The sequence below is a fragment of the Cydia fagiglandana genome, chromosome Z (assembly GCF_963556715.1).
Source record: "Cydia fagiglandana chromosome Z, ilCydFagi1.1, whole genome shotgun sequence".
In the NCBI taxonomy this organism is placed as follows: domain Eukaryota; kingdom Metazoa; phylum Arthropoda; class Insecta; order Lepidoptera; family Tortricidae; genus Cydia; species Cydia fagiglandana.
In genome coordinates this window covers 34,043,807-34,069,596 of record NC_085959.1, presented here as the reverse complement: position 1 = coordinate 34,069,596, position 25,790 = coordinate 34,043,807, and the positions used below count along the sequence as shown (strand labels likewise).

Below are 25,790 nucleotides of genomic sequence, written 5' to 3'. Positions count from 1 at the left end.
TTGAAAGCGGTGTAAAAACGTCGTTAATCAAAATTATTAACAAATTCGAAGATCACAAAATAAAATTAGAAGCAAACTATGCCGTTAAACAAGAATGTATCAATAAAATATTTGCTTCCGCAGGTAGAGACGTCCTTTACTACTGGATTTTAATATTTTATTAGATTTCTCAGTTGGCACTGTAGGCATTGTAGGGACCTTAGCTTTGCTTAGGACACAATCTTATTTAATATATTGGTATTTAACGGTGACGGCAGAAATATATCTTGAAATAGAAACGATTCAGAAAGTAAACAAACAAGACGATGGCTGTCATTCACGATCCACATTCCACAGATAAAACACAGATGACACGCGATTTTCGAATTATTCGAACACAGTGTTGCTAAACCGCGATTTTTCAAATTTGCCGCCGATTGCTACTGACAAGATTTGCTTGACCCAGTATATATACTCACTACGGTTTATATTTTTCATATTACATACTTTGTTTTTATACTCGTTCGTAAGTCGGTTAAAAATGCAGCCGCGTAATTGAAGCGACGCGATTGTTACCTCAATAATCATAAATCATAATTTTTCGTTCGATGCTGCGGTGAGGCTGCAGTAAAACATATAGATACGTAATATGTAGATATGTAGAATTGAAAGCACATATAATTCATTACTAATATCATAATTCATAGCCCATTATATGGATTTTTCATAGTAGAAATGTATGTTGCTATACTTTTCTATCTCGATTTTGGCGACTGAGGATGTAAAGTCAATGACAAACGATTCATTTTATGACCAGGCGGCCTAGCCAAAGTGACAATCGTTTGCGCTTCGCCATCGAATCGCTTTGTCTCTCTATCGGTCTTCCATATTAGTGTGACAGTGACAGTTGCGTTTCGATCGCTACGGAGGGATAGCGATTGCCAATGTTGTCTATACGGGGGCAATTTTTTCCCAACTTTGAAAGATTATGCGTGTAGGTACTATTAGTATTTATATCCTAAATACGCTATATGAACGTACATATTTTTCATTATAGTATAGTACATAGCATACACATACGTACATAGGAAGGTCGGGTGTAAATTCTAGTTGACGTTGTAATCTTATTTATTTAGTACGTAACTATTAGCATACCAAAGTGTTGTATAACCTGTAGGTTATCTCCGGTCCAGCTCACGTAGCTACTATTAAGCACAAGAACAAAGGACCGTGACATAGGCCGACGTAATATCAGTTCGCCCTGCTCGCGAGACTTGCGAAGCCGAAAGCACGTGATATATGATAATGACGGCACGTCGCTACCTGATTTGCGATAGGTATATGCAGGTATGTATAAAGGCGTGTTTGAAGTCAATGCCGTCCCAGATCGTATTTCAACGCAATTTAATGTACCTTTTGTGACTGGGGTATTTTGTTTGTATTTTATACCTTAATTCAAAATATTGGAGCACTTTATTAAACATACCGTGAATGTACACCTGCAGCACAACAGCAGCCCAACAACATGTCTTTTTTACTAATTTTGTATTAAGCAGAAACGTCAGAACAAAAGTAGAAATTAAAAGTGGAAAAATGCAATATCTTTGGTGGGATTTGAACCCACGACCACCGCACAGGATCGCTAGCCCGGTGCTCTTTTACATCTGAGCTACCAATACAGCGAATATTTACACCATATCTGAACCTTAGGGAGGGGCCGTGGCGACATCTACCGTAAGAGTGTTATAGGTATGTACTTCTTAAACGGCTACCGGAGTCTGGATTTATTTGTCTTTTAGCAACAAAAACGTAATTCTACCATTTCTTTATCTATTTTGTAAATTATTACGTAGTTTTTTTAATCGGCTCTAGATTGCGCTTCACTATAGACAGTGGTAATTGACAACATTATTATAATTTTTATTGACTTATTTTTATTTGTTTATGTTTTATTGACTTATTGATAGTGACATTTATTTATTCTGTGATTTCTGTGTAATTAATTGGTATATTCTGTGACTTAATTTATTTTGTGACTTATTTTTTATTGTATGCACAACTGTTAAATTTTAAGTTATTTTTTTGTACTATACCGTGTAAGCGTTTTGGTGAAATACTGTCAGCTTATATGTGGGAAATAAATGAAATGAAATGAAATGAAATGAAACAAATAATGTGCGCGATATTGGTTTGATTAGGACGATTACGCTAAATGATTTCATGACTTGCTTATTTTGGAAATGATTGCATACTTATGTAAGTCATTCTTACAGATACAGGTTATCGCATCATTGTACTCGTAAAATCCAGCATTGATGAACTTACCTACTGGATACATTTCTTTAAACGTGCACCATATTTTAGCGAAGTGGTTTCTGAATAAATGCTTATAAACAGACATCGTAACTTTTACAGCATTTTTGGTGCAGCGGAGTGGTGTTAACGGAATTGGTATAGATAATTCCAACTGAAATGGTAAATTAAGGTTAATATTAACGTAATTAATGCTAATTAATCGTTAGGGTTTAAATTGTTTACACAGATTCCGTTAACACCACTCCGCTGCACCAAAAATGCTGTAAACGTTACGATCATTGCTTATGTTATGAATGACATAAATAGATATGGCGAAACTCTGAAAGGTTGATTATGGTATGGGCCCTAAATACACGGCGATTATTTTACGATTTACACGTAGCTTTTGTAGGCAATTCTGTCTTTATCTGAATCAAATGGATGTAGTCGTCCTTTCTGCTAATGCACAAAATTGACATTACTAACGCTCACATACTCGTACCACTCGCGTCATTAAGACCAATATAAATAAGCCACATATCGTGATCTGTAACTAATAACTGGAGTTTAGTACGTATACTGGTTCGTCTTAGGCGAGAGCTCTGTCAGCTATGAAAATAAGAGCTCAGGCCTCGCGTCGGTAGCTGGGTCACAGCAACGTGTTAATTGTTCGTATACATGCCACACCATTTACGAGGTGACGCATGCAGCATAAACATTATTGTGTCGGCAAACATGTAGGGTACACGTGGACAATAGTTTCAATAGACAGGTGCCAATCGACCCTAGGTTATATTGAAAAAGTATTGGCAACATTTGTGATATAGAGCTACCACAACTTAACTAGGCGTTGGGTAAAGAAGTTACGCGGTCAAGCCTTCAATCTTATTAAACTCTGTAGTTTCTGAGTTAATGTACGCGTATCTTTGTATTTAACTTCAAAATGATTTATCTTAAGATTGTTATAAATATTTATACCAAATAATTTACTCCATGAGCTCCTTTATTTGAAGATATTATATTACCTACACGATTTTACTATGTTAGGCATTTTTTTATTAAATAACCTTTAAAAGTGGCGCCATGTTAAAGATTAAATAAACGCAATGAGATGCAAAGATGCAAATGCCATAAAAAAGTTCACATGGAAAATAGACTCCTGTCTAATTTTCATTTATTTTCAGTTGTAAGTACTTATCGACGCTTATCATGAATAGTGACATAAAACAAAATGAAATGCCGTTCGATTTTAAATCTTACCAGTAAAAGATCATTTTGAGTTGTGCCACTATTCATGATAAGCGTCGTTATATCGTTACTCTGCATACCATAGCAGTAAAATTTTAGTTAGCAGGCATAAAATGGCTTGTGATAATTATACTTAGTCGGCGGTTCATTCTCACGAGCTAAATTTTAAAGAGAATATATTCCCAGAGTAATTCAGATACCCGCTCGATGGCCATCTCTTCCGTCGCAAGTTCGCGCAGCGCGCCTTATTTTATGCTTCCTAGCTTTAAGGAACTTTAATCAATTTTCAAACCAAAAACTCATAGAAAGTTTTCTAATAAGCGTAGGACGTAAGTAATACCGAATAGACGATTTACTAGTGGTGATTTATCATACTCGTATTTATTATTTTTTTGCGGCGCGTAGCCGTGGAATGTGGAGGACATTATTTGCATGCGTTAAGCAAAATAGTTATTTACGATACAAATGCGGAAAAGAGGAAATGCGATACAAATAGCGAGAAATTAAATCAACACGAGTTGCGAATTACCTATTCGCACGTGTATCGTACAACGTTTTACAGTACATATGGCCCTTTAAACTTTTGACAAACGCACGAAAAGTGCTATTTTACGCACTAGTGCGAAAAAATAGGACCATATGTACTGTAAAATATATTTACAACTTTTTCGATTATGTAAACTGAATTGCATGCATTTTACATATAATAATTAGGTACAATGGAATTTCGAAGAGTAACGCTTGATTAAGTCAATTGGTATTTCACAATTTTATGGAATGCCGTAGGTAACTATATAGTTCGTTCAAAGCCAACTAACGTGTCTTTTTACAAAACAACCAATCAAAAAATTCTACTACTAAATAAAATAAAAATTTGTACGTTAATAGTTACACTTCAAAAATACTATTTACAAATTTTACCTGTTACATTAACTTGTTATTGTTATAATACTCGTATCATGCGCGTTAAAACTTACAACTATTATAATCTTCCAGATATTGCAGAAGAGTAGGTCCCCCACAATGAGGTAGCTACTCAAATAAGAGTATACACCGAACGTTCTTGACGTAAGAGTAAATCAATATACCACGCTCTACATATACAAGGGAATCAAACCCCTCGGGGGTCTCAAAGAATATAGGTCGTTACAGAAACGACACATGCAAATATGTTCAGTTAATTGACCTCTCATCTCTGTTCCACGGGAAAATTTAACACACACACACTCGTACCCATTTAAGTTCACAAATATAACAAATACTTACTATGTTTGAAAATTAGTTAACTAGTTAAAATCGGCTCACATGTTTTTCGGAATAAAAACTCATTGCCTCAGACTAAACCCTACACTCATTCCTTACTCCCTACAGCCATGTGCTCTCGCTATACTCGTAGTAGACACAAACCAAACGGATGACGCTCGGGACCGCGGAATATGTATAATGTTTTTGAATTGTAATTTGTTGTAATTTAAGAAAAAAGAAATAGTAATAACTGAATTCCCTCAAACAAAATTTTAAAAGAAATATTTAGAAGATAAATTCATATTATTTGGTTTTTACAATTTATGTACAAATTCGTTTTTTTCTATCGAACGAATGTCGTCTTAAAAATCACGATTCGGATCGCTGAAATCCCTAGAGAAAATCTTTAAGATTGCTAATTATTATTTTAGCAACCGTATTGTTATATAAAAAAATAGCAGAGACGTGGCAAAATGCCGGGATAACGCGAGGAAGAAGAAGAAGATTGTTATAAAAAAAATGGACCGATTTTTCAAAAACTCCGCTAGCTGAACCTACGGCAATTTAAAATACCAACCCAGCATTTAGTATAGGCATCAACATTCACTTTTAAACACGTACCATTAGATGTAGTGGTTTACGAACATATAAATCCTTTTAACGTATAACCACCCCAACTTACAACCGAATTCGGGGTAGTAATGGATTCCAAAATAAACAAGCAATGCAAACAGATGCGTGAAACGTTCCTAACAGTGAGAACCATTTCGTAACTTGGCGACTCCGACTCCACAATAGCGCTCTTTGTCTGACACCCAGACCTTGGTTGATATCAATTTAATCTCATTTTTAACAAAATGTTGCAATTGAACTTCAAGCAAATTCAAGCCCATTTAATATGAGGGTAAAAATGAAATTATGGAGAGAAACAAATTATGCATTTACACCGAATAAAAGCCTATTATTTATCAATTAAGAGGGAAGAATACTACGTACTCGTCCATTCAAAAACAGAAAATATTTTTCCCCCTCTAAATATTTTCTATTCTGCATGATTTTTTTAGTACGTTATTGACAATTAAAGATCAGGTTTATACATTTTCCTTATTTTTTTCAATATTTGTAATATTTTTTTTAGCGAAACCTATAAACCTAGAATACAATTATTATGCTGAAGCGATCGACATTAAAATCAAAGTGATTTGTTAAGATTTAGTTAGTGGAAACTGTTTTCTCCCAATATGGATATTTCATCAAAAAAATAATTAGGATCGCAAAGCTATTCTTCCCTCTTAATCTTTTTAATACCCTTTTCCATTAGTTTAATTCAAATCCGTTGTTAAAGCACTTATTACACGTTAAAGTGAGGGACGATGAAATTGCCATTTTATAAGCGTCGACTGCTTCTTCTGGCTCCGGCGTCGAAAAACGCTGACCATAAACTTAGGTAAGTAACCTTTAATTTTAGGGGAAAATGGAAAAAATATTGGAGCCCAGTTGAAGTACAACTTTTAACTTTTTAATTTTTGCCGCTAGATTTAGGTAATTCTGAAAACCATATGTTTATACTCAACAGCTTTTTTGAGTACCTTTTGGCTAGTGTTATCAACAATGATCGTACATTTTCCAGCATTTTTGGTGCAGCGGAGTGGTGTTAATGGAATTGGTATAAATAATTTCAATCCTAATGATCCATTAGCGTTAATCACGTTAATATTAACCTTAATGTACCATTTCAGTTGAAATTATCAATACCAATTCCGTTACCACTCTGCTGCACCAAAAAATGCTGGAAAATGTATTATCATTGGTTATCAAATAAAGATACTTATAAGAGCATAACTAATATAATAGGTAAGTATTATTAAATTGCAGTACGGCTACCACCAGTTTTGACATTCACATATTAGCTCACGTTTACGTAAATTTCTTTTTATACATCTCGCTTGCACTAATATGCAAGTACGAGCGAGATGCATAGAAAGTAAGTTACTTAGACGTGAGTTAATTTGTCAAAGTCAAAACTGGTGGTAGTGGTACAGATACCTTCGTTGGGCTGCATTACCCTTCTGCAGAGAAGCAGAGTACCTAATAATTACCTACCGCGTACCTACCTAGTTTATTTTACACAGACAACAAGCTTAAGAGGGCAACTGATCGCATAATGACGAGACATGGTTCCCTGATTAGTATCGAGCAAGCGCGTTAAATGTTATTTATATTCTCAGTACATAGAGACAAGAAGCCAGCGGAATCGAGAAACAGCGACCTTGAAATACCGAGATTACAATGCCTTTTGTGTCTGGCTATAAATGTAGTCATCAATTCGATTATCTCGGTTATGTCTTTTAGATAATAGAAAGGTCTTTGTTATATTTCAGAGCTACTTCTTCCCGCACGTTCGCTTGTACAAATAAAAATATATGAACACGCAATATTATCATCCAGTAGACAAGTTACTGTAACATAAAATCGAGACAAGAGCAAAATAAAACAGGTGGCACCTTCGCGTGACTCATGATCTTATTTATTTATTTACGAGTACCTAGCTGATTTTTTATCAGTTTAGACATAGGTTGTTGAGATAGATTGCTGGAAGATATACAAAGGATAGGAAAAAGGATGAAGATCATAATCACTACGGGTCTTTGAATGCCTACGTGAAATTTTATAATTCCCAATGTTTGTTTTGTTTCAGGATTAGACAAAGAAATGAGATTTAAAAAAGCTTCACACCCAAAATGCGACGAATACTATTTTTCTATTCCATTGTCATAATTAACGCAACGGATATATCTAAAGTGTTTGATTTCTGGACCGATATTTTTAGGCCATTACCCCGTAATCCGAGAGAGGGGTTTCCGCCAGATTATACCCCTCGTGACCAAGAAGAGTTCGATTTCATAATTGTTGGAGCCGGCTCGGCGGGGTGCGTCCTAGCAAACAGATTGACCGAAGTAAGAACATGGAAGGTTTTGTTACTAGAAGCCGGAGGCAACGAAAACTTTTTCTCAGACATACCTATATTTGCATCGTTTTTATCTTTAACTCCGATGAATTGGGGCTACAACTCTGAGCCTCAAAGAAAAGCTTGCAAAGATCTCCGAGGCAAAGTTTGTTTCTTACCCCGAGGAAAAGTGCTCGGTGGCAGCAGCGTATTAAACTTTCTAATCTATCAACGAGGACATCCAGATGACTACAATGACTGGGCGCGAATGGGCAATACTGGCTGGAGCTATTACGAATTGCTGCCTTATTTTAAAAAGTCGGAAAATATTAGAATTCCCGAACTAATGAATTCATCGTATCACGGCAGGGAAGGATATATGGATATTGACTATGCCCCGTACCGGTCTCCCCTTGAGAGTATTTTTAGAAGAGCTGGGGAAGAACTCGGCTATGAATGGAATGATCCAAATGGAGAAAATGTTCTAGGGTTCTCTAAGCCCCAAGCGACAATGAGGAAAGGCCGAAGATGCAGCACTTCCAAAGCCTTTCTGGAACCTGTCCGCTTTCGACCGAACTTAAAGGTGTCAAAGTATTCCACAGCAACAAAACTTCTGGTCGATCCTAAAACTAAGATCACTTATGGTGTAGAATTCATAAAACGTAACACCAGGTATGTAATTCACTTTAGTTTTCCATACTGGCCAGGTAGGTTAAAGTTAGTAAACAAAGATAGAATAAACGAGATGTTATTTTAATTGAACTATCAACATATTAGTACTTAATTTAAGAATAAGCAAGCAGCAAACTGGAAATCGTTTTAATACCTTCATTGGGTTTAAAATTCGTGTAAACCGAGTTTGCGCAATCCCAGGAGGTGTGCATAAATTTTGGGAGCCTTGTGAGACACATTTTATTGGATTGCCAAACCACTCGATGTAGAAGTAACCCACAATCAATTACCTTGCACTTCCAGCAAAGTTTTGTGAATCAGACACCGGTAAAAGTTCTTTTTAATTTTTAACATGATTATACCAAATCTCAACAATTACAAAATGTGGCCATATTTTACAAACTTTGACTATGAACTCATATTAAGGTACCTTTCGGATCCTCAGATATCAATTTTCATCATGATTAGAGCGAATTTTCCATCGAACGTAGGTAATAGCTACCGTTTTCGAGCTACAAGCAAAAATGTATGCACACCGGGATCGCTCAAACTCGAATCATTTAGGAGGATCAAATGAAAGTATTAAATAACAACTTACTATTATTGCGTTCGGGTGTATCGTAAAAATAAGGCTTTCGATCCTAACCCTTTATTAATTTCCTTTTAAGGTATCGAGTAAGAGCGCGGCACGAAGTAATATTGGCCGCGGGCACTATCGGCTCCGCGCAGCTTCTCATGGTGTCGGGCATCGGTCCACGGCAGCATCTTTTAGAAACAGGCATCACGCCAATAGTGGACCTTCCAGTAGGATACAATCTCCAGGACCACGTCACATTCTCCGGAAACGCATTCATTGTGAATGATTCTCGGCTTTGTGTTAACGATGTAAGACCCTTTTTTAGTTTTAACAAATTTTAGGGAGAGCCTACAAAGAAAACTAAGAATTTTCACTCACACTGAAAACCCAAACTTGGTCATCACGGTGTTAGTCCGTCTATTAAAAGCAAAGTTTACATATATGTATTTAATTTCAATATTGCTAATTAACCCATTAGCGCCTACGCCCACTTTTGGGAACCGACCATTTTACTAATGACGTCAACTTGCGCACACATTTACAATGTAACTCAGACTAAATCTATGAATGTAACTCAGACTAAAAATCTATGCAATCTATATATATAAATGCAAGTGTCCTGACTGACTGACTGACTGACTGACTGACTGATTCATCACCGCAGAGCCGAAACTACAAAAGCCAGAAAGTTGAAATTTGCACACCAGATTGCAATTATAAAGTGTACAAGAGATAAGAAGCGATTTTGAGAAATTCAACCCCTAAGGGGGTTAAAAAGGGGATGAAAGTTTGTATGGGGTTAAAGTTTTCTTTTAGGCTAGGAATTTGAAACTTCGTAAAAAGATATATTATTAAAAAGCAAGAAAACTAATTTCAGCGTTTTTGAAAATTCATCCCCTAAGGTGGTGAAAAAGGGGTTGAAAGTTTGTATGGATATCAAAAAAAAATTCAAGTGGTGGACTTGAATCTCTGTATTTAGGGATATTATTAGAAGACAGGAAAAGTAATTTCAGCGTTTTGTAAAATTCATCCCCTAACAGGGTTAAAAAGGGGTTGAAAATTTTAATCAATTACAAATGCTTTGAAACTTCTTAGAAAGGCATAATAGCCGATTACAAAAAAAAGTGATTGCAACGTTTTTGGAATTTCAACCCCTAAGGGGGTTAAAAAGGGGATGGAAGTTCGTCTGCGGGTGCAAATTTTATTTTAAGCAAGGAACTTGAAACTTTGTAAAAACGTTTTAAATTAAAATACAAGAAAACTCATTTCAGCGTTTTTGAAAATTCATCCCCTAAGGTGGTGAAAAAGGGGTTGAAAGTTTGTATGGATATCAAGCATTTTTTCGAGCGCGGGACTTGAATCTTTGTATTTGGGGATACTATTAGAAGACAATAAAAGTAATTTCAGCGTTTTGTAAAATTCATCCCCTAACAGGGTTAAAATGGGTTTCAAAGTTTAAATCCATTACAAATGCTTTGAAAATTCTTAGAAAGGCATAATAGCCGATTACAAAAAAAAAGTAATTGCAACGTTCTTGGAAATGCAACCCCTAAGGGGGTTAAAAAGGGGATGAAAGTTCGTCTTCAGGTGCAAATTTTATTTGAAGCTAGGAACTTGAAACTTTGTAAAAAGGTATTATATTAAAATACAAGAAAACTAATTTCAGCGTTTTTGAAAATTCATCCCTATGGTGGTGAAAACGGGGTTGAAAGTTTGTATGGATATCATGCATTTTTTTGAGCGCGGGATTTGAATCTTTGTATTTGGGGATATTATTAGAAGACAATAAAAGTGATTTCAGCGATTTGTAAAATTCATCCCTTAACAGGGTTAAAATGGGGTTCAAAGTTTGAATCCATTACAAATGCTTTGATACTTCTTAGAAAGACATAATAGCCGATTACAAAAAAAAGTAATTGCAACGTTTTTGGAAATTCAATCCCTAAGGGGGCTAAAAAGGGGACGAAAATTCGTCTTGGGGTGTAAATTTAATTTTCAGCTAGGAACTTTAACTTTTTGGAAAAATTAAAAAACATGAAAACTAATTCAAGCATTTTTGAAAACCATCCCCCAAGGTGGTGAGAAAGGGGTTGAAAGTTTGTATGGAGATCAGATATTTTGTGAGTGCGGAATGCGGAACTTAAATCTTTGTATAAGGGCGTAGGTAAGTACCTATTATGAGAATACAAGAAAAGTAATTTCAGCAACCAACATCAATATCCACTTCACTTAAAACTTCATACAACTTGCTAAAAAAGAAAAGTAGGTACTTAATTTCAACATTGCTTGGATATGAAAATTATAGGTACTAAAGATGTAAAATGTTGAAGATAAGATTCCACGCGGACGAAGTCGCGGGCAACAGCTAGTGTAATATATGTAGACCTTCGTGCGTTCCAGTTCGGTTTACGATGGCGCGTTAATACTTATTTAATAGGCGCGGCGTTCAAAGAGTTAAAATTAACCTTACAACTTTCCTACACAATATTTACACTGAAAAAATACTGGAGAGTAGATTACTTTCTGTGAATAAGGGTCGGGTGTACGGGTCCCGATCTTTTTATTAGGGCCGTACGTAGTACCTACATGTTTACCCAATATTATTAAATTAGTGTAATGCAATATAAATGTACTATATCTACTTTCTGACGTTTAAAAAGACTTTAACCATTATGTATATATATGTTGCCCTTGAACTAAAGCACATGGTTCATGAAAATCATGAAAAACCTATTGGTATTATATTGTTTGCTATAAGGCCAATTTTTGTACATAAATGTTTCACCACCTTGTCGGCATGAATACCTACGTAGGTACTAAAATACTGATGTTAGCCGTACGAACAATGATCTAATAGACGGAGAGCTAGCCACGGAAATAGGTTTACAATTTATAGAGCAACGAAATCCCTCTAGTACGGTGCCATAATACTACATACTATCATTATTAAATAATTCGGGCGCCTGGCAGCTGTTCACCGGTGGGTGTGAGAGATGTCAAATAAATTGAAGGTGTACAATTTATAGAGCTCTGAGTTTGGTGTGATATTATAGCATATTATATATTTAATTCGAATATAACATTGCCAGGCGTTTTAATTGGAGGAAAAGTAGTGCCAAGTGACACCCAAGATGCGCGAAAAAGTGCCAAATCATCTCATTTACTGGGTCAAATTTTATCGTGTTTCGTTACCTTATAGTAATAAGGTCCCGTTTAAATTACACACCTTCAATTGTTTTTAAAACCCCTTTGTTGCCCAACCCCTGTCATACCCACCGCTGAACAACTGGCAGGCGCCCGGATTAATTAATAACTAGATGAAAACCCGGCTTCGCTCGGGTAAAATAAATTATAATAATAGGTACTAATTTTGAATTGAGTAATTATTTACTTTAAGACTTCAAACCTTCATCAAGGCAGTTACATACCTATCTCATCTCCGATAACTTTAAATCCATAACATACAGTTTAACTGGTTTACTAATATGTGGCCGAAAATTGTATGGCAAATTATCACTTCCCAAACTATTTTTCCCATAGTATCATTTGGCAAAACTATCAGATGGCAAACCAATGTTTCGCATATATAACATGTCGCAAATGATTATTTACAATATTATTGTATGGCAAAATATTTAGTTGGTCATGTTTCAAAATGTCTTTTATTGTTATGTCGAATGTATTGATAGGCATAAATTATTTTTCGCCTAATATTGTGATGCATACTACTAAATACCCTAATAATATAGTACTCAACTACTCATGGTACAAATTACAGTAGCATTTTATTTCGTTACGTAGGTCGTTTTTTCGAGATGTGCAGTTCAATGATGGAGGTAGTAATTTTGTTTACTACATTTCTGGCAACAGTTTGTTTTCGTGGGGTCGCAATTCTTACCTAACCTAACCCACTTTTCTGGCAACAGTTCGTTTTCTTGGGGGTCGCAGTTCTAACCTAACCTAACCCACCTTTCAGGCAACAGTTTGTTTTCGTGGGGTCGCAGTTCTGACCTAACCTAACCCACTTTTCTGGCAACAGCTCGTTTTCTTGGGGGTTGCTGTTCTAACCTAACCTAACCCACTTTTCTGGCAACAGTTCGTTTTCTTGGGGGTTGCAGTTCTAATCTAACCTAACCCACTTTTCTGGCAACAGTTCGTTTTCTTGGGGGTGGTAGTTCTAACCTAACCTAACCCACATTTCAGGCAACAGTTTGTTTTCGTAGGGTCGCAGTTCTAACCTAACCTAACCCACTTTTCTGCCAACAGATCGTTTTCTTGGGGGTCGCAGTTCTAATCTAACCTAACCCACCTTTCAGGCAACAGTTTGTTTTCGTGGGGACGCAGTTCTAACCTAACCTAAGCCACTTTTCTGGCAACAGTTCGTTTTCTTCGGGGTTGCAGTTCTAACCTAACCTAACCCACTTTTCTGGCAACAGTTCGTTTTCTTGGGGGTCGCAGTTCTAACCTAACCCACCTTTCAGGCAACAGTTTGTTTTCGTGGGGTCGCAGTTCTAACCTAACCTAACCCACTTTTCTGGCAACAGTTCGTTTTCTCGGGGGTCGCAGTTCTAACCTAACCTAACCCACCTTTCAGGTAACAATTTGTTTTCGTGGGGTCGCAGTTCTAACCTAACCTAACCCACTTTTCTGGCAACAGTTTGTTTTCGTGGGATCGCAGTTCTACCGTAACCTAACCCACTTTTCTGGCAACAGTTCGTTTTCTCGGGGGTCGCAGTTCTAACTTAACCCACCTTTGAGGCAACAGTTTGTTTTCGTGGGATCGCAGTTCTAACCTAACCTAACCCACTTTTCTGGCAACAGTTCGTTTTCTTGGGGATTGCAGTCATCTAACCTAAAACATGTTGGTACAGTCATCAAATCTATTAGCGTAGTGGCACCCGTCCATGGAAATATGTAGATACGTTTGTTAAAAAAAAAGCCACCAACAGGTCAAATAGCCATCAAAATATATTATGAAAAGTAAGTATAAATAAAGCAAACGTTTTTTGACAATTAAGAGTTAGCTAAGTTGAAACATTTGCTCAGTGACTATTTGTCTTAATGAATTTTGGTAAAATGAACATCTACTAAATAAAATTGTGATCAAATAAAAAGTATGCGAAGTTTCAATTTTGGCAAACGTTATGTAACAATAAATAGTTAGGTATAATAAAACATTTGCTTAGTGACTATTTTTCTAAATAAATCGTGGTAAAATGAACATCTGCTAAATAAAATTGTGGTCAAATAAAAATTATGCTAAATAATAATATGCTAAGCATTGGTTTGCCAACTAAAAGTACTGCAATAAGTTGGTTGGGAAGTGAAATTAGGCGAAAAATATTTCGGCGAGATGGCAGTACACCAGTTTAACTCTAAACGTACTATTCCGATATATCTTAAAACAAATATGTATGTAATAAAAAACCGGGCAAGTGCGAGTCGGACTCGCGCACGAAGGGTTCCGTGCCATAATGCAAAAAAAAAAACAAAAAAAAGCTAAATAAAAAACGGTCACCCATCCAAGTACTGACCACTCCCGACGTTGCTTAACTTTGGTCAAAAATCACGTTTGTTGTATGGGAGCCCCATTTAAATCTTTATGTTATTTTGTTTTTAGTATTTGTTGTTATAGCGGCAACAGAAATAAAACATCTGTGAAAATTTCAACTGTCTAGCTATCACGGTTCGTGAGATACAGCCTGGTGACAGACAGACGGACAGACGGACGGACGGACGGACGTTTTACCCTTTGGGTACGGAACCCTAAAAAACCTAATCTAACCCACGTTAGGTTTTTTAGGGTTCCGTACCCAAAGGGTAAAACGGGACCCTATTACTATAGTCCGTGTTTTTTAGCATTAGAAAGAACTTGGCAGAAGTAAGCTTGTTGTTCGAAATCCGGCACTTTTAGCGGTAATAATTTGAAGTAAATTATGTCTATTGACCATGCTACATTAGATAATTCAATAATTATTAATAATTAAAGAGCCTGATAAAAAGTACACGCTTGCTTCTGTGGAGTTCTTTCTAATGCTAAAAAAAACGAACTATAAGACTTCGCTGTCCGTCCGTCCGTCTGTCACCAGGCTGTATCTCACGAACCGTGATAGCTAGACAGTTGAAATTTTCACAGATTATGTATTTCTGTTGCTACTTACATATCACGGTTCATGAGATACAGCCTGGTGACAGACAGACAGACGAACAGTGAAGTAAACTGAAATAAATGTCATATACCTACTAAGAAAGACCGGCCAAGTGCGAGTCGGACTCGCGCACGAAAGGTTTCGTGCCATTACGCACAAAACGGCAAAAAAATACGTTTGTTGCATGGGAGCCCCACTTTATTTATTTTATTCCGTTTTTAGTACTTATTTGTTCATGAGATACAACCTACAGACAGACGGATAGAGGAGTCTTAGTAATAGTAGGGTCTTGTTTTTACCCTTCGGGTACGGAACCCTAATAAAGTGTATAGATTTGTAACACAGCAGAGATCTAGTCTTTCTAGTGACTAATAGCCTTGTATGCTTGTTTGCCACCAACATGGCATTTAAAACATATTAATAAAAACTTACTCATTTCATCGGCCATATACAGCCTAGTATTGGCTTTAATATATATTGGGTCTGAAAAATTTTTTTTTTTTAATTTTTTAGTATGTATAGCGGCAACAGAAATACATTATTTGTGAAAATTTCAACTGTCTAGTTATCACGGTTCATAAGATCATGAAATACAGACAGACGGACGGACAGACGGACAGCGGAGTCTTAGTAATAGGGTCCCGTTTTTACCCTTTGGGTATGGAACCCTAAAAAGTGACCAAGAGCTCCAGTGCCCCAGGCTGGAATCGAAACAGCATCCTCTGCTATAGCCGCTGGTGCCTGTGCCATTTGGCCACCGGACCCCAGCGGCATAGGTCGAATTTTTCCAAGTATATGCACTTCTTACTGAAGGCCCAGGAACCACCTGGCCACCCCTAAGGTAAAATTGAAATTATGTAGAATTGGGATTATGTAGAATTAAGCTTCTGTAAAATTGAAATTATGTAGATTTGGGAATCTGTAAAATTGAAAATCTGTAGAATTGGTAATCTGTGATAGGAATCTGTAGAAATGAGACTAAACCCTTAGTAATGTGGTAATAGGGGTCCCGTTTTTAGCCTTTGGGTGCAGAATCTAAAAATCAACCTTGTTTTGGTACTATGTACTAAGCTTCACTATGACTCTGAAATTGTAGCAGTAATTAATTTTGTTTTAGTTGTCACCTGACGATTTATTTAAGTCAAACTCTGAAGTTATTATTTTACACTTTTATTTGAATCAGCATAAAATATATCTTTTTATATATACTATATATATATTAATCTTATATTCAACTTACATTGACTCCAGAGATTACTTCTTCTTAAACCTTGTGTTTTCCCGGCCTAGCACCGGGGTCTGCTTTCCTGCTCAGTCTTCTCCATTTTGCCCAGTCTTCGGCATCCACTCACATCACTCAGATCACTTATTATTAAAAAATTAGCTTCATTCAATTCACTGATAAGCCTAAAGTTTGATTCTTTGAAGTTAGTCTAAAACACAAATATCAAATATGTCCACCATACACTGTAGTTGTTCGCACTGGTTCACACTGGATCATATAATCAGAGCGGAGTCAACTGGTTCTTAAACTCAAGAGTTTCTTTGAATTACTTTTGTGACTTAACTTCACTTTCATCTCGCTTTAGTTTGTCAAGCACATTCCTTCAAGGTTCTTCCTTCCATTCTGAAATGTATAAATACAACTGAGTATACTGTATATAAAATTTGTGTCCCGTCTGGTCTAGTGGGTGGTGACCTTACCTATAAAGCCAAAGGTCTTGGGTTTGAATCCTGGTAAGGGCATTTATTTGTGTGATGAGCCGAGATATTTGTTACCGAGTCATGGATGTTTTCTATGTATTTAAGTACTTCCAAAGAGACGTTCAGCGCTATCAGCTATGAACTTTGTAACATGTAATGGGTCTCACATATGGAATACAATGGGAACTATTGTCATAAACCAACAATTGTGGCAAGGTTTGTCCAAGTAACAAAATTATGTGAGAAATTATGTATCAACAACAAAACAATAATGAAAGTTGAAACAATTATGTGGTTTGAAGACACTCACGATTTTCGGCATAGGTTTATATATTTGTTTTACGCGTTGGTGCCGTGTCATCGTCTAGTTAATCTAGTTATCATGGTTCATGAGATCTTGAGATACAGCCTGGTGACAGACAGACGGACAGCAGAGTCTTAGTATTTAATAGGGTCCCGTTTTTACCCTTTGGGTATGGAACCCTAAAAAGTGACCAAGGCCTCCAGTGCCCCAGGCTGGAATCAAAGCAGCGTCCTCTGCTATCGCAGCAGGTGCCTGTGCCATTCTTCCACCGGGCCACGGCGGCATAGGTCGAATTTTTGAATACTAAACACAATACTCCCATGGAACGCTTTGAAGTTCAAATCTCGTTACGTTACGATGGCGTTTGCACTTTGCACTATGTTCGGTGACTATTTTTTATTGTTAACACACACAATACACTATTTAACAGGTTTTTATCACGTATTTTCGAATAAATTAGTAATTCAAAACACCTCAAAGTCGAATGGTTTGACGTGTAGGCAGTGTTGCAATCGTCTTAAAAGCCGTAACAGACTATCGCACGTTCTGGCTTAAAAAAAAATTATGTAATAAATATACCGGTATCCATATGAAACGAAACTTAATGCAAATAATAACCATTATACATACCGGAGTCATCAAATAAACAGTAATATTCGTCTTGCTTTTTATTTAAAAAAAAAACGACCAACCTAACTTGTAAGCATGTTTGCAGTTTCTAAACGCAACAAACGCTGTCAAATGACAATCAACAAATTGAACATTTGCATTCTTTGTCGAAATTTTTTCACTTTTAAATGCAAAATACTCGATAATACGAATTTTGCGGATACATGTTCTCGATTCAAAAGTGATATTTTTTCAAGCTCTTTCGATTGAGCATAATTTCATTTAGGTCTACCGTTAAACCGGCTCGCGTTTATATATAAAGATGATAGTATGGCACACTAACTAGAGGGATTTCGTTGCTCTATAAATTGCAAACCTTTTTCCGTAGCTAGCTCTTAGATTAGTTAGACCATAATCTGCAGGTGCAGTCGAGACGGTCGAACAGACAGCATACGAACAGACGGACATACTATGGACCCTAAGGATACCTTAGGGTGATTGGCGCTTCATAACTATGCTCTATTAAGCAGCGCTTCACGACATACGTTGCAGTTCTAAGATCCTTCAAAACAATTCGACACTAAAATAAAAGCTATATTTTTAGACGGCCTCCTATACTGTAAAGTCGGTAGTGACCCCATGCACCTACGAAGCAGGACGTCCCGGGTTCGAATCCCAGGATTCGAACAGAGGAGCATTTATTTATGTACCTATTTATCGCAAATATTTGTGATGTTTTCTGTAGAGTAGAAGTATTTATATATACTTATATGTTATACTTAGGTATACATATATCGTCGTCTAGTGCCCACAACACATCTTATTGAGCTTACTGTGGGACTAAGTCGATCTGTAAAATTGTCCTATAAAATGTATTAATTAACCTATTATTTTGTCCCCCTATTAGCTCACAGCAGCGTCGCCACTGTCAGCAATGGCGTATCTAGCGGGTACGGGGCCTCTAACGCTCCCAGGCGGAGCGGCGGGTTTGGCATTCACCCGGACCAGATTCTCGGAGGACCACGCCGCGACCCGTCCCGACATCGAAGTAGTCATGGGCGCCGGCTCGCTCGCCGGCGATATGCTGGGGGTCTTACGAGGATTGCTAGGTATTAATTTATTTTTAATGGCGTTATGCTGAAACGCTTGAAAAGTCTAAAAAGCCCTCCGTTTGTCCTTTTCTGTATTTTGTATTTATTAGAAAAGGACAAAATTCAATCAAGTTTTGTTAAGTATTATGAATTGAAATTGGACGTTAATTTGTATAGCTTGTTACGATTTTCAAGATCAAATTTGCCATACATGTACTATATATGACCGTAGTTCTGTAGAAAGCGACCAACTTTTTATTTTTGTCAAGGTGACTTACACCCTAACTCAGTGGCTTTGGTCGCTTTCTGTATTGATAGAGAAATTGAGTTGGTCGTTTTCTGCATAACTACGGTCATATGGCGTACCTACTTGATCTTAACAAAACGGACTATACAAACTAACGACCAATTTCAACAACAGGATAACAGGACTACAATATACCTAAATGGCTGTAAAATATTGTTCTAGTTTTGTTTAACAGCCGCTTAACTAGAGTCTAGCTGTGTAAGAGTAAGTATAATTTAACTGCGCAAGGCAGTTTAACCCGTAAAGTTTTGTTTACGTTATGCCAAAATTATGAAGAGTGCAATGGTATAAACTAGTTATGGTTAAGCCAGTTGACACAATTCAGTGGTGTAATATAAGATTGCGGAGCTGCAATATGCTGGCCGATTGAATACCTATGCAATGCTGGAATTCCTTTAACCTCGCCAGAATAAGTTTATGTTGGTTGATGGACTACTTGTTCTTTCTATCTTTGTTATGCCTTTTAAAACATGCCGCCTCTATATTCATAAATATTAAATAACTGTTAGGTACACGTATGAGATTATTTTAAAGGAACGTCCTTTCATTAATAAACATAGGTAAGCCATTGAATGTAGGAAGTTACTTAGAATTTGTGTAGCTAACAATACAGATGTCCATGAGGAAATTGAATATTGTGGTTGCTCGTTAGGTAGGTACCTACCTATTAATTTCGTCAGCAATGTGAATATACGAGTAGATAACTTCGTGCTTATGAAACATGTCAGGTACCACACCTTACTGCCTTAAAATTCGGACATGCTAGTGCGCTGTCAGAGCCATTAACATATTTATGTAGGTGCTTAAGTACCTACAATGAAAATGAAAACATAATAAAGCATTTTAGGCTTAGATATTTTTTAATAATAGTCCCATTAACTTTAACTTTTAAACACGCCTATAGCAAAGGTTTTTTAAACAGGAGTTACCGACGAGTGGTTCTGGAAGACGTACGGGCGCATGCCCGTACAGGAGCGACTGCGCTCGTTTGCCATGAACCCCGTCCTGATCCGGCCGCGCAGCGTGGGCCGCCTGACGCTGCGCAGCGCCCGCTTCGCCGACCCGCCGCGCATACATCCTAACTATTTCGACCACCCCGACGATATGAACGCGCTGCGCGAAGGCGTGCGATTGGTGAGAGTTTTACTCGTTGGTATTAAATTCGCGACTTGATTTTAGGTAGGCACCTAATACCTACGCTTTGCCAGGCGTGCCTCACTCCGCAATTTCGTCGCTTTGCAACAGGTACAAGTATATCCTTTCCACACCAATTTTGGTGACTAGCCATAAGCCGCGCGTGGCGCTGTTGCCACCTAGCTGCCATATCTGTCCTGATCGTAACAGACGCGTTTTGTTAGAGAGTGAGTCTTCCGTGCTTAGTACTATTACTATTATTTATTCTGTGGCTTTGCCCCATTATGTCATAATATTACGAGTACATTAGTTAGATTATCATATAGATCTGGACTCATTAAGAGCAATAGAATATAATCGCATTTTTTATGTAAATATTTTACAGTAGGTAATATTAAACATATTAATCATGAAACCTGACTCTAATTTTTAATATCATATGAAATTTTAAAAAGACGTTTTTTATTTGGTTTATGTACGCTTTACCTACACCACAGGGTCCAGCCAAAAATAAATAAATAGGTATTATCAAATTATTTACATACCTGGTTACGTAGTAAGTTCCATGTTCTAGTTTTTTTGCACAATTGTGAACAACTCGAGCTAACATTACCTACATGAGAGCTGTGATAAGTACACTTTATATCATATCTATGAGATTTGGTATCAATCACTATATTGTATTTCACAGACACATAGGTACATAAACATAACAACCACTTTCTGGGACACTTAAATTCCACTATAGATACCACACTTCCCTTATAATGTTACTTACTTATTTTATAAATATTATTATCAATTATAAAATTACTACTATATCACTAATAATAAGAGCAAAATGTCCCTGATTTTCAATATGAACTGAAAAAAACAACTGCTCGCTCATTGGCTGCCGCGATGCTCCTATATCTATGGACTGCTTCGTATGACGTATAAAGTTTGGTATAAAGTCTTTGGTACAAAGAGTACACGAGTAGAGTTCCTATCTATATATTATACTACTCTTTGGTCCCTATAGAAAAACTGCAATAAAGGCAATCTGTCCGTGTTTTAACCGTGGTACCACGGCTTTTGTACCACAGGGGACCACGGGTAATTTTTTTTCCCCGTAGACCCACTGCACCAAAATGGGACTACGGGTAATTGAAAAGAACTGTCTCTTACCCGTGGACCACCGTTGTCATATTTGGAAGGTTATATAGGTAGGTTTAATTATTATACATTCTCTTACATTTAATTATTACAAACGGCGTCGTCATTTTACAAACGTGAAACGTTATGTAAATTGCCGTAAGCAAATTGCAAATTTAGTGTTTCTTCTCCAAAAACATTGTCTTCAAAACGTAACTAGACGGAGCCCCGCTTCGCGGGCTTTTCGGGCATCTGAAGCTACCTACCTAACGAACCTAACCTACCTACTCGTATCTACCAACCTACGCTTAAATTGAAGTGGGTCTATGGGGAAATAAATTATCTGAGGAATGACCCGTGGGCCCACGGAAAGTTTCGTATTCAAAAAGATAACATAAAACTGGAGCAGTGGGTCTACGGGGAAAAAAAATTACCCGTGGTCCCCTGTGGTACAAAAGCCGTGGTACCACGGTTAAAACACGAATCTGTCAAACCACTATGTCAGTAGAAAAAGACAAAACATTCAAATTTTCCACGGGATGATAACCCTTCTCGCCTACATTATTTATAGTTGCCGCTTTTTTTTACTTACGGAAATGGTCCGTTGCTCATATAGAGACTTGGATGTTTACGAAGCTGAAGCCCCCTAAAACACAATCGGCAGTCTTCCGAATACTGTGGCCTTAGTATTTTCCAACCGTGTATCGGCACAGAATAAATAATAGTACTAGGTACAGAAGACTCACTCTCTAACAAAACGCGTCTGTTACGATCAGGACAGATACGGCCGCTAGGTGGCGACAGCGCCACGCGCGGCTTATGGCTTTCCCCAAAATTGGGGTGGAACGGATGTACTTTTAGCTACCTGTAGCAAAGCGGAGTGAGCCACGCCTGGTATTGGGTGTATAGAAATATTTTTACAGTACATTTGGTCCTATTTTCACGCACTAGTGCGTAAAACAGCACTTTTCGTGCGATGTCAAAAGTTTAAAGGGCCATATGTACTGTAAAACGTTGTACGATACACGTGCGAATAGGTAATTCGCAACTCGTGTCGATTTAAAACACTCCCTTCGGTCGTGTTATAATTTATCGCCACTCGGTTCGAATTTCCTCTTTTCCGCACTTGTATCGTAAATAACTATTTTTTACAGGTGCAGAACATAATAAAAACAAAAGCCTTCCAGCGGTACGGCACGCGATTACACGACACGCCGTTCCCGGGCTGCGAGAATTTTATTTTCGACTCCAACGACTACTGGGAATGCGCTATCATGCAAACCTCCATCACTTTGGACCACCAGGTACCCTTCCTTCATTAACAATATTCACATGAAATATGTACATTATATTATCAATATCATAAAACGCTTTGGTCGCTTTGAGTTATGAAGTGGTCGAAGTGGTTCAAAATATCTACAATTTGCCTGTCCCTCACCCCTCAATAAATATTTTAAACCGTCACGTATAATCGCATTCGATTTGCTATATATACATTGCGGCATTTAATCGATATAGCTGGTCAAGCAAATCTTGTCAGTAAAAAAACGCGCGAAATTCAAATTTTCTATGGGACGATATCCCTTCGCGCCTACATTTTTCAAATTTGCCGCCTTTTTCTACTGACAAGATCTGCTTGACCAGCTATAGATAGAAAGCGTTGCTCCTACTTAGGTGGCATTTAAAATCGCATGTCATTGTGGCGAGGTCTGTAGAAGCGTTTTTAATACCTTACGAATTTTTGCAGGTCGGGACCTGCAAGATGGCTCCGAGTGGTGACCCTACAGGCGTGGTGTCCCCGCGGCTCCGCGTGCGCGATGTGTCGGGGCTGCGCGTCGCCGACGCGTCAATCATGCCGCGCATCCCCGCGGCACACACGCACGCGCCCGTCGTCATGATCGCCGAGAAGGCGGCTGACATGATCAAAGAAGATTGGGCATATGTACCCACATATTAACGATGCCAAATATTAGTCACTAGTTAGGTTCTAATAATAAATACTGATCTAAGTAAATTTCTTATTGTTTCAATTAAACATATCATTTGGACTGTATATCTGCGGCGCACGCTTTGTTGGTAAAGAACAGTACAAAGCTAAAAGAAAAATTACATTGTACCTACCCTATTTGAAAAACTATTATATGCAAAAACATTTAAAAAAGAAACAAGATTACATACTACATTTATTACAAGACATATACCTACACAGTTATTTGCATAATTTTTAATTTAGATTATTCTAATCTGGGGAATTCCCAGTCTTTGTTTTTCTGTTAAGTTTTCTATACAAGAATGACAGGCGCTTTTCTAGGTCTTTCCATTTAGTTGGCCGCATTGCTGGTTTGGCGGTCTTTGCGAACATTTTCCTCTTTCTAAGAATGACCTGTAAACAAAATGAATAGCCAAATTAAAACTTGCGACATGACAAACTAGTATCTCCAGAAAAAGCAACCTGAAGTTTTATATTATAGACTTACATGGTATTCTTGATGAGCTTGGAAGCCCCTGATCCATGCGGGGAGTGTGTACAAGGTCTTCACTGGATGAAGGTCACCTTTTCCCAGTATATCTATGTAATCATTTTGTCCAAATAGGGCTCTGCGCTCAGTCCAAGCATTTTTAGGTCTGTAAAATAAGACAAAATATTTGTTACATATAATACAGCAACACTGTGTATTTCCTAATGTGACAACACTATTCAGCTACTGGACAGTGTTGCCACATTAATAAATCGGCTTGCTACCCTCATTTTCTTAGATAAAACTTAAAGTGTCAGATTACTGAATCCCTGTTGTTCACGGTGCCACCATGTATGTGACAGAGGTTCCACTTCATCTGTAGTTTCAATCTAAATGCCTAAATTATCTATAAAATTTGGAACAGACATAGGCAAACTATTTGATACTGCCAATACTGGTGTGTAATAAGAGTGAATAGAATAGAATATACTTTATTAGTATTAATTGTACATTGTCATATTCAAAAATTAAATAAAGACTATTTGTAACTTCTTTTTACATAAATTAATTGCAAAAGCAGATTATAGGTTGACATTTTTATGGGCTTGAGCTTTTATGATATACATGAAAACAATTGGAGAAAATGTGATTACTTTATAATTAAAAGAAGATAGTATGGTTGGGTTTTTAAGGTGTTTGAATAGTATTTAAGAGATATTTCTACAATTTGGACATATTAAAAAATTCTAAGTATAATGGCATTTCTACCAGTACACAACTTTTATCAATGAGGTGGTCTATGTCTTAAGTTGCTCGTAAATTGCATCTAACCATATCGATTTTCTTGTGATAGCATAGAATACACACTTGCCCTAAACTATCCCAGTTTAACCCCTAATTTTTTTGTAGCTAAATATTTAACAGCATCAAAAATAAATGTACATAACTGTGCACCATCAATGAGTAATAAAGTTTTTAAAAAAATATAAAGTTATGATTATGTGGATGGCACTCTTTCTATAGAAGACTATATGACTATTACTTTTGAAAAGAAATAATGTATCCACAATATAGACTCAATTAAGCTAGAGATCATTTTTAAAACGATTAAATAAATAGTTTACCTGTATTCAGGTATGGGCAGGGGTCTTCCATTGGATCTAGGCAAGAGTCCACCAGACCAAAGTTTTTCATCGTATCCATAACGTCTCACGAGTCGAGTCTTGTCAGCATGATACCTTGTTCTGAAAATGAAAAAAACAGTTATGATTGCCATGATTATAAGATACAATATAGCAAAAAATACTAGTAAAGTACTAAGAATATTCCATAAGTAGTCCGCATATTGTAGATGTAGTAATAATCTAACCTTATCACGTTTATTGTAGGTCTCCAGAATGATTTCAATATTGTTGAGCCTATCCACTCCATCTGTGTATCACTAAACTAGCGTCGCTAGCTTGTGTGGTATCAAGGTGTTCGAAAAGATCAAAAATATTATCTTTACATACAACTCTTGGAAAAATTGGAAACGAAGGCAGCAGAGGCAAAGCGGGCAACGGGCTGGCGGGGCTGGCTGATCATTTGACAGTTTATTTTGACACAAATCAAAATGACATATTGACACATGACAGAATTTAAGGCTTAAAGTCACAGATCCTATAGATGTGCTTGCTATACGCGTGCCATCGTGAGGGACAAAACATACGCAATGCGACACTATGATAGGTCGAATTTATTTGTTGCCCACCACGCGAACGATTACACGAACTATTGGTGCTATTGCTGTAACCAGACGGACGTAACAGAGCTCAATATTGGCACGGAAAGCGAGAAAGATTTAAGCTAACCGGATCAAGGATGCGGTCCGGTACGCCCGTCTGTTAGCACTATTCAAAACGAACCAAACCTTATCCACAGACAAGATAAACTTCAA

General features: G+C 37.2%; 2 protein-coding genes across 2 annotated transcripts in view; one reads left to right on the top strand and one right to left on the bottom strand.

Annotated features, from left to right (window-relative positions):
- Positions 1 to 23,388, top strand: part of LOC134678554 (glucose dehydrogenase [FAD, quinone]-like) — a 46,564-nt gene extending 23,176 nt beyond the window's left edge. Inside the window, exons 2-7 of the mRNA XM_063537166.1 lie at positions 7,466 to 8,386; positions 9,055 to 9,271; positions 18,637 to 18,838; positions 20,050 to 20,261; positions 22,550 to 22,699; positions 23,143 to 23,388. Coding sequence (XP_063393236.1) covers positions 7,509 to 8,386; positions 9,055 to 9,271; positions 18,637 to 18,838; positions 20,050 to 20,261; positions 22,550 to 22,699; positions 23,143 to 23,352 — 1,869 coding nt within the window. The 5' untranslated portion in view covers positions 7,466 to 7,508 and the 3' untranslated portion in view covers positions 23,353 to 23,388. The remainder of the gene's footprint in view (positions 1 to 7,465; positions 8,387 to 9,054; positions 9,272 to 18,636; positions 18,839 to 20,049; positions 20,262 to 22,549; positions 22,700 to 23,142) is intronic.
- Positions 23,389 to 23,565: 177 nt separating this feature from the next.
- On the bottom strand, positions 23,566 to 25,430 carry LOC134678146 (large ribosomal subunit protein mL51). The gene is made up of 4 exons (XM_063536597.1): positions 25,224 to 25,430; positions 24,979 to 25,098; positions 23,873 to 24,020; positions 23,566 to 23,778 (listed from the first exon to the last, which is right to left on the bottom strand). Exons 1-4 carry the CDS (start codon positions 25,283 to 25,285, stop codon positions 23,635 to 23,637), a joined length of 474 nt encoding a protein of 157 aa, XP_063392667.1. The 5' UTR covers positions 25,286 to 25,430; the 3' UTR covers positions 23,566 to 23,634.
- Positions 25,431 to 25,790: the final 360 nt, after the last annotated feature.

Coding starts and splice junctions, on each gene's coding strand:
- LOC134678146 (XM_063536597.1), bottom strand. CDS start 25,285: ATGGAGTGGATAGGCTCAACAATATTGAAATCATTCTGGAGACCTACA. Junction 25,099..25,223: donor CCTACAATAAACGTGATAAG/GTTAGATTATTA, acceptor TTTCATTTTCAG/AACAAGGTATCATGCTGACA. Junction 23,779..23,872: donor AAGCTCATCAAGAATACCAT/GTAAGTCTATAA, acceptor TTTTGTTTACAG/GTCATTCTTAGAAAGAGGAA.